We start from the raw sequence: 9,952 nt of genomic DNA, 5'->3' as shown, positions 1-9,952 counted from the left end.
TAAAAGTGCCTATTTCATTACAACGACAGCAGTCATAGATACTAATGAAATCTTCTATAATCATTCTAATATCAATGACTCAAATTGATGCATTAAAAATATCCTGTAATCTTTGCTAATATTGATAGGACTCAAATTGATGCATTTTCAGTAAAAATTCTCTTAACCAATTTCCACTTCACTAATGATTGGATGAACCTGGCTCATCATTTCCTCGGTAAAGAGCCGATGTCCCGGCAGGCTAATGTACCTAGCTGTCCACTCTCCAGGGTACCTGTGCACTCCCACTTCCCTAATGAGCTGTGTGCTTATCAAGTCAGTTATTTCCATTACCAACATGTTCGAGCCAGTTATCCTCATAAGTACATAATTTAATGAAATAAAATGAGTTTATGTAAAAGGCAAATTGAACATTCTAGAGGACTGCAAATAGCTAAAATAAATGGCTGCTGAACTAGTGGCAAACAAAAATATGTAAGAAGGAGAGCATAAAACTGTGGATTCTGAACCCAGATTCCTTTGTAAATACTTTAAGTTCACACTCTATAGAAACTAGAATTGGGAGTCTTAGACCAGACCAGTGATTCTCAACAGGGCAGTACTGACCCCTAGAGGTTGTTTCAGAAACTTGTGGGGCATTTCTGGTTAGGTTTCAATACTGGTATTTAGTGGACTAGGGACAGAGATGTTAAATTTCCTGTAATGATCCAAAAAACTTTGTGAAGTCTCAGTGAGTATGTATTTAGGTATAAAGAGTCATCATTTTTCCCCTCAAGGAGGAGCAGAACTCCCCACACCTTCAGTGTGGGCTTCACATACCATTTCCTTCCAAAGAGCTCAGTGTGGAAGTGGGATGGGTGGTGGAGAATAACATTACCGTGGACACAAGCCTGACAACAGCACTGCAGCCAGGTGATCAGGGTGAACGCCAGTGACACATCATGTTGACAGCGTGTGCCTTTGAGGGGATGAGAAAGGCCCTTTACCTCTTGTCTTCCTCCTGAAAACCCATAGCCCGTTTCATCATGAGAAAATTTTCAGAAAATTCCAACTGAGAAGCACTCTATGAAGTATCTGACTAGGGCTCAAAATTGTGAGGTACCCAAAACAAGGAAAGTCTGAAAAACAATCACATTCTAAAGGAGCCTAAGCAGACATGAAGACTAATGTAATGTAGGATCCTGTAACAGAAAAAGTAGGTAAAAACGAAAAATCTGAATAAGGTATAGACAGTTGATAATAACGTATCAGTACAGGTTCATTAGTGGTGACAGATGTACCATACTAATCTTTTAAAAAGAAGGAAAACTGGGTATGGGGTTTATGGGATCACCTCTGTGTACTATTTCTGTAACATTTCTATAAATCTACAACTATTCTACATATTTTTTAAAAATTGAAAATACAAATTTGCAACTAGCAGACAAGTCCTAGAGATCTAATGCACAGCATAGTGAGTTCTACAACTATTCTACATATTTTTTAAAAATTGTAAAATACAAATTTGCAACTAGCAGACAAGTAAGTCCTAGAGATCTAATGCACAGCATAGTGAATCGTCAACAAGTTATTAACTTCAAACTTGTAAATAGACTAGCTCCCCACTGTTCCATCACAGAAAATGACAAAGTGACATGATAGAGGTGTTAACTAATGCTATGGTGGTCATCATTTTGCAATCTGTAAGTGTATCAAATCAACACATTGCATACCTTAAACTTACAGGATAATGTATGTTCATTATATTTCAATTTTAAGGAATTGTAAAGCCTGACATCGAGTTTTTTAACTCTTTATCTCTCTCTCTCTCCCTTCCCCTCTGTAAAAAATCAATAAAATATATTTAAAAAAAAAAAATATCAGTGTTACAGTACTCTATTGAATAGTTTTACTTCTTTCATACTTAGGAGTAGGCACCCGACTAAATCACTGTTTTCTAGTATACCAGTATCTGATTGTTTACTTATTGAAACATTTTATTAGAAATTGATTCCATTTATCCTTTATATTACAATAAAGGCATTGGATTGACCCTTTTAAAACTGTGTATATAGGAAAGCTAGATATAAATTTCATTTGAGGATAGTGGGTGTGATGGATGTTATAAATGTTCCGATGTTATAACAAAAAGGGTCTGCTAAGCCTGAGAACCACAATCGTGGACTAGGCTCTTTGAGGGCAGGAAATGTTTTATTATTTCTTACTGCACCCTGTACCAACTAGGTCCTCAATATTTGATTTCCCCATTGCAGTTTCTTTATATGCCTACTCAGAAGCCATTATTCGCTCCTCCATTCTGGCTATCTCAATTTTAACCCAGTGTCTGCCCTCAATGCAGGCAACTTGGGTAAATACAATCCATTTCAGTCAGTGGTTCATTCCCTGCCAGTGATTAGAGCCAGGCAAGTGACCCAGGTAGGATGAGGTCTGAGGAATTCTGCGGAGGAACAAAAGGTTCTTTTCACTGGACAGTTGGTTTATACATGACACCTGGAATTGTGGTAGGTTTTTTTTTAATCCTCACCCAGGATATTTTTCCATTGATTCTTAGCAATTAAAAATTGGGAGAGAAGCATCAATGACACATCAATTGGTTGCCTCCCACGTGATCTCCGACCAGGGCCAGGGATTGAGCCTGCAACCAAGGTACATGCCCTTGACTGGAATCGAGCCCGGGACCTTTCATTCCGCAGGCCAACACTCTATTCACTGAGCCAAACCAGCTAGGGTCATGGTAGGCATCTTTGGTCACAAATATTATTAGCCCCAAAAGAAACCACTGAAAGGCTGGGAAAGATGGAAAGAAACGGAGGTTCTTGGTATCTCTGAACCCTCTATCAACTCATTCTAGAACCGCTGAAGTGCTTGTTACATTTGGTAAAGTTGGGTCTCATTGCCAGCAACAAGCATCCTTACTGATATGACCCTCTTCACAAGCAGCTGCGCTACTAAGAAATAGTTATGTACACTGTGTGAAATGCTGGTTAGAATGCTATGGAGGGAAGCATAAGGGACCCTCTCAGCCATCAGCTCCTACTTCAAAACACCTGTGGAAAACGTCTTCTTTATTTATGCATCCATGTATTTATTTTTATTTCCCATTATTTTAAATTTTACTGGGGTGACATTAGTCTACATGAACATATAGGTTACATGTGTGGATTATTAATTTACAAAATCTGTATATAGGACCATGTGCCCACCACCCAAAGTCAAATCTTCTCCTGTCACCTCATATTAGGACCCCTTCCTTCCCCCACCCCCTCCCTCTGCCAACCACCACACTGCTGTTTGTGTACATAAGTTCCGTTTTATATCCCACATGAGTTAAAGCATATAGTTCTTAGACACAACAGAGTACAACACCACCATAAGGAAAACTTCTTGAGGTCAACCTCACCCTTTCACATCACCACTTCTCCGGTAGGTTAACTTGGAAGTGAATTGTCCCAATTGCTAGCAAAGCTGGTGATACAATAGGTATTTTTTCAAAGCAAGGGCTATCTTTTGACAAGTGTTACTTAGCAAGTACAGAAGGCTTCTTCGGTGAAAATAGGTTTAAATGATTGAACTTATGAATCTAATAACAAGCCCATTTGATGATGTTATCCCGAACATGTGAAACTAGTCTTCGTTGGTTCCCACAACTCACCTTTTGATATGTGGCCATTCTTCTTTATACTCTTTTCTCCTTCAACCTTTTATTCCTTCCTTACTTCCCTCTTCCCACCTTTCCCACACCTCCTTATATTTAGAAACTATCTGTTTGCAGGATATAAAGAATTACATCTATTCCCAGTTCAGAATGAGCCTGCAAGGCCCTTCATATCTTGAGGGCAGCCTTTTTCTTCTTCTAAGAAAGAACATGCTGGAGAGTTTACAAATTAAACACAGTCTTATTTAAATGCTTATTTTATTTCAGTCTATAAGTATGGCCATTTGTTTGAGTTGTTCACATAAATCCATTCCATCCAGAAAGGAAATGTCAAGTGCTTCTAGCAGTGTAAGCACAGTTGGCATGGCCTACCCAAAGATCTTCCACCACAGTCTATAGAAAACCTAAATGTAGTTCAACAAACTTGATATTCTTATTTTCTGGGCCTCAAGAGATTTTTTTAAATCAGTTTGGTTTTTAAAAAATCCATCAAATGTCAATCATGGCAGAGAAGACCACCGAGCTGATTTCTGATACCTAAGTTATCACTGGTCATAATTTATCCTGAATGACGACCGGCATCTGAAAGACCTTAGTGTAGGGCTCTTCACAGGTAACACAAGCACCACTCACACAAGAACAGCCGGGCACCCCCAGAGCAGGTGAGTGCTACAGACTTCCTTCCTCCACTGCCCGCTCCCTCACCACGGTTCTCAGGCCGAGAGCTGAGAGGATAATGCTAAGTCACTGAAGGTTTTACAACAGGAGGCTAGCAGGGGACGTCCTGTGAAGTACTCATTTATGAGGTACATCTGAATGCTAAAAATAATGATGGGATTTTGAGTACTCATGCCTATTTGTATTGCCTTCCATTAATGAGAGTTATTTTACATGTCTACCCTGTGTTAAAAGCACTTTATACATAAGAAGAAATTAGTCTTTCTGTCAGCATCCTCCTCAGCATGATTCTGAGTTCCTCCCAAGAGTGCCTCCTCGCTTGTAAAATAAACACTTTATACTATTTGAAGTGCACAGAAAGTTTTGTTTTTGTTCAGGGCTCTTTACTTTCCACTGTGAAACATTATTTCTGAGGACTGAAACCCCAGGAGGAAACATGTTAAATGTGTTTTTTTAAAAATGATGATTGAAAGGCAGACGTGGAGAGAAGTCAGGTTAGGAGGGAGAAGGCAAATGCGGCCTCTGAAGGGAACTGTTCTAATTATTACCTAAAAAACTAACGTTACACAACCACATTCAAGGACACAAGGCAAAGCACTACTTTAAAACTAGAGGGACTGATCAGGTCGGTGAAAAGCACAGCTGACACAGGAAGGGAAATGCACTTAAGAATAATTTGAATTGAGACAATGAACCATCAGTCCTTGATGCTTCTGTTATCTGAATATATCCAAGTTCCCTGTCTCTCTTTTTTAACTCCCACGGTATCTTTATGGAAATCTCAAAGCAGTATTCTCAGAGACCTAAATAATAGTTATCATTTTGTTAGGATTCAAAATTTCAATCCAGTAGCCATCAGGATCTTGAATAAATGCCAGGCCTTTCATTTTACCTGTAAAATGAAATGATTTTCATTATTAAAAAGACTTAAAAAAAAACCTGAAAAACTTTTAAAAGATTTTTGTTACTTCAAATTTAATTTGCATTCTTTATAGTTTTAATTTTTAAAAATTCTGTTGTCATTGTTGCCCAAAGGCATGTTTTTTGGAATGACTAATATTCTATCTTCTATGCATAGCTAGAAACCAACTCTAATGAAATAAACTGGGACTGAATACATCTTTTAGGTAACAGATGAGTCCCTCCTCTTTACAATATCACTTCATGCTACCAGCTGAGTCATTAAAGAAATTGTCATATATATATATATATATAGAATTGATTTCAGAGAGGAAGGGGGAGAGATAGAGAGATAGAAACATCAATGATGAGAGAATCATTGGCTGCCTTCTGCACGCCCCCTACTGGTGGGGGAATCAAGCCCACAACCTGGGTATGTGCCCTTGGCAGGAATCAAACCTGGGACCCTTTAGTTCATAGGCAGACACTCTATCCACTCAGCAAAACTGGCCAGGGCAGAAATTGTCTTATTTTAGAGGAAGAAGAAAAGAAGGAGGTGCTGGAGGGAGCAGGTGCTTGAATCATACAACCCTGTGAAGACTATTCTGGGAAACCCAAGGTCTGCCGATCCGCTTCGTTCTCACAGGAATTCATAACTGGGGTTGAAAGGCTAGTAGGTCTAGCAAGTAGAGCTGTTTGCTTAAATGGAACAATATTGACCTTGGAAATTTATGGGACTAAGATGCTGAATTAGTTGACTCCTATCTCTAGTTCCTTTCCCCAAAATCACCCCAGAGGAACATAGCAAGTAGGGGAAAAAGTAAGAACCCCTTGGGTGAGGGTTGTGGAGAGGAATTGTGGGGATGAGGTAGGGTGACAGTTTAATTGGTCTATGTGGAAGCGGGTACTTTTGGCCTGGACCATCATGGCCATCCATCATGTGTGGGAGAATAAACAGAAAGAGTTTTGTTTATTTGACTCTTGCTCCTCCCAGTGGCTGTGGCATCAGCACCACCCCATACCAGGGAGAGGGAGTGGGAGAGGGTGCGTGGTCCTGGTTCAGATGTCTTCGGGAGTAAATAATGGCTCCGGACACAGAAACCTGTGGGGAACTGAGAAAAACACGTGGGAACCGATGGTCCCCTCCAGCCTTCACTTTCCACACAACCAGGCTTAGCGGGTGACAATCTCAGGAGTGTCTCCTAGTAATACTGCTAATATGTAGTCCTGGAGGGACAAAGCAGGAAGATCTAAGCAAGAGACTTGTTCTGGGAATGTGAGGTGTTTAACTGTCATTTTCAGTGCCCAGGGATTTCTGCCCAGCCCACCTTCCTGTCACTGGGTTGTCAAGATTGAATCTGGCTTTCTCCTCATTCACGTTGCCTGATGGGCTGGGATACCTAATATTTGCAATAAAAAACATACCCTCTGAGACCAAAATAACAAGAATTTGAGGAACATAATAACCATAAAATAAACAATGGATTATAGATTCAAACAGAACAACAAATATTAAGCCAATTGACCAAGAACAATTAAAACGTGTAAAAGTGATGAGGAAAATGAAATATAACCAATATGAATCAAGAACAAGAAAAGTTAAAGGGCCCAGCTCAGTGGTTGAGCATTGACCTATGAACCAGAAGGCCATGGTTCCATTCCCAGTCAGGGCACATGCCTAGGTTGTGGGCTCAATTCCCAGCGTGGGTCATGCAGGAAGCAGCCAATCAATAATTCTCTCTCATCACTGATGTGTCTGTCTCTCACTCCCTCTCCCTTCCTCTCTCTGAATCAATAAAAATATATTAAAAAAAGAAAGAAAAGTTTAAGCAACCAAGCAAAACTTAGGAATCAAAATTATAATAGCTGAAATAACACAATAGATGAGAACACAAAAGATGACTATCAGAACAGATACATTTGAGAAAAAAATTAGCTAACTGGTATGCCAGTTTGAGGAAATCTCCTAGAAAGAAGGCAAGGAAAAAGAAATAATAAATTTTAAAAGCTTCTAGAACAAAACAGAAGATAATATACAAAAGAACACAAATCAGCCCTAGCTGGTAGCTCAGATGGTTAGAGTGTCGTCCTGATACGCCAAGGTCGTGGGTTCAATCTTGGGTCAGGGCACATATAAGAAGCAACTAATGAATACATAAATAAGTGAAACAACATGAGTTTCACTTGTTGAAACAACAAGTGAAATCGATGTTTCTCTCTCCCCCTTCCTCTCTCTCTAAAAATCAGTAAATTAAAAAAAAAAAATCGAAAGAACACAAATCAGAGAGCAGATTTTCAACAGCAACATTGGAAAACTGAGACAATGGAGTTCTATGTCCAAGAGTGAAGAAAAATAATCCTAAAATTTTATATTCAACAAAACTGCCATTTGTGTCTGAAGGCATGGTTCTCAGGCATACAAAGCTTCAAAAGTTTGTCTCACAAACCTTTTGAAAACAGTTTGGGTTGAGGTACTTAATAAAGGGACAGAAAAATCTTAAAAATGCTGTAAGAGACGTATGGAGAAAAGGTGATCAAATACTTTGAAATCGTACTTATTATCTTTAAAAAATGAATCATATCCAAGTCTGGGCAATAGTAACATGATGGGAGTAAAAGGGAACAAGTTCTTTTCCTGTTGGGGAAGATATCTGGATATCAAATCTTTTAATTGAAATAAATAGAAAGAATTAAAATGAAACAGTGAAAACAGTCAAGAGTTTCAAATGAAAATTGAAATAATAAATTATGATGGCAGAAACAAATCTAAGTAAAATAAATTATATTACATGTAAATCCAACAAAATCTTGACATATACTATTTCAAGAAACATATATAAAACTTAAGGACATGCAAAGGTTGTAAAAGGTGAAAAAGAAATACGAGGCCATTATTAACTGAAGAGATTTGGTATAGTTATATTAATATCAGATAAAGTAGACTTTAAGGAACTTATTTTGGGGTGGCTAGATAACACCTGAGATAGAGAATAAGGTGGGGTCCGAGGGTAGGTGAGGAGCCTAGGTCTTTGATGGCTCCCCATATCCTGTGACTAGTTCCTTGTGAGGCACCGTAGTCGCTGTCTTTCAGGTCCTAAATAAGCAGGTATTCTTCCAATAACTCCCTTCTTTCATTAAGCCAGTTGAAGTGGACTTCTTCAAAGTTACTTGCAACCAAAAGGGTTTTACTACAACAGGGCACCTTCCCGAGGGTGCTCAGTGAATGTTCTATAACTCACCATTCAATAAAATATATTTAAAAAAAAAAAAAAGGGTTTTACTACGACTGTGCCCTTCCCGTGGGTGCTCAGTGAATGTTCTGTAACTCACCATCGTCAGGCTTCTTCACAAATTTGACTCCGAGTTCTTCAAATCTTTTGCAAGCACCGTGTACATCAGGAACTGCAATTCCGATGTGACCTTAAGTGACCACCCCCAAAACAAGGCAAAGAGAAGGAAGAAATCATTACAACAGGGTGGCCAAGTTCCACAAGTGGCTTCCAAAACTAGTATATTTTAAAACAAAAGGCATCCAAAGATAGACTGAATCAAGTAGGTTAGAAAACCATAATATTACAGGGTGAAGCAAAAGTAGAATTATAGTTGTTGATATGGAAAATAATACAATAATATAAAAATAAACTGTTTCATGTACTCATAACTTTAAACCTACTTTTGCCCTGCCCTGTATTAAAGAATAAGAATCTACATCTAACTGGCTGGGTATAATAAATTAATTAGTTGCTCTGAATTATAAATTATTGAAAATAAGGACAAAATTGACTCATATATTAAGAATAAACTATTAAGAATAGGTTATTCAATCTATTAAGAATAACCTACACAAAAGAATAATCATTTACTCATACTTAATAGGTTTGTGGTTGACACTGACTATGTAACAGCCAATTTAAGCCTGCAATCCCATTATCTTGACTGAAAGGATTTAGTTCAAGGCAGAAGTATATGCTAGCAAGAATCAAGATTATTATTCAAAGGACAAAATTGACTCATATATTAAGAATAAACTATTAAGAATAGGTTATTCAATCTATTAAGAATAACCTACACAAAAGAATAATCATTTACTCATACTTAATAGGTTTGTGGTTGACACTGACTATATAACAGCCAGTTTAAGCCAGAAATCCCATTATCTTGACTGAAAGGATTTTTAGTTCAAGGCAGAAGTATATGCTAGCAAAAATCAAGATTATTATTCTATGATTTGTGAAAATAAAAATAACAATAACCTTACTCTTAATAAATGACTTACACTTAATGCTTTAGATCTGTTACAATCATAAAAAGGAATGCAGTACAAACAGCACACAAAGCCATATATATTATATACAAGTAGGGAAACATACCAAACCCTCGAGGGTCTGAGTTGCCGCTGTGGTAACTCTGGGTCTCATCCTCCTCAGTGCCCCAGTTGCTATGAAAGGAGGGAAAACACAATTACAAGGAGCCTGTAGAACAGATATTCTGAAAAAAGTTGCAACAATCTGTCTTGGAAATCTTACCATATATATTATTTGATATACTTGGTCTAATCCAGTGATGGCGAACCTATGACACCGTGTCAGAAGTGACACGCGAACTCATTTTTTTGGTTGATTTTTCTTTGTTAAATGGCATTTAAATATATAAAATAAATATCAAAAATATGTCTTTGTTTTACTATGGTTGCAAATATCAAAACATTTCTATATGTGA

General features: G+C 37.9%; 1 protein-coding gene across 1 annotated transcript in view; it reads right to left on the bottom strand.

Annotated features, from left to right (window-relative positions):
• Positions 1-4,694: 4,694 nt before the first annotated feature.
• GLO1 (glyoxalase I) overlaps positions 4,695-9,952 on the bottom strand; it is a 28,416-nt gene continuing 23,158 nt past the window's right edge. The window contains exons 4-6 of the mRNA XM_006775883.2: positions 9,604-9,671; positions 8,564-8,653; positions 4,695-5,225 (exon numbers count right to left, since the gene is read on the bottom strand). Of these exons, the coding sequence (XP_006775946.1) occupies positions 5,137-5,225; positions 8,564-8,653; positions 9,604-9,671 (247 nt within the window). The 3' untranslated portion in view covers positions 4,695-5,136. The remainder of the gene's footprint in view (positions 5,226-8,563; positions 8,654-9,603; positions 9,672-9,952) is intronic.

Source organism: Myotis davidii, unplaced genomic scaffold (assembly GCF_000327345.1).
Source record: "Myotis davidii unplaced genomic scaffold, ASM32734v1 scaffold289, whole genome shotgun sequence".
NCBI lineage: Eukaryota > Metazoa > Chordata > Mammalia > Chiroptera > Vespertilionidae > Myotis > Myotis davidii.
Note: the sequence above shows the minus strand (reverse complement) of the source record. Positions and strands in the feature narration are given on the sequence as shown.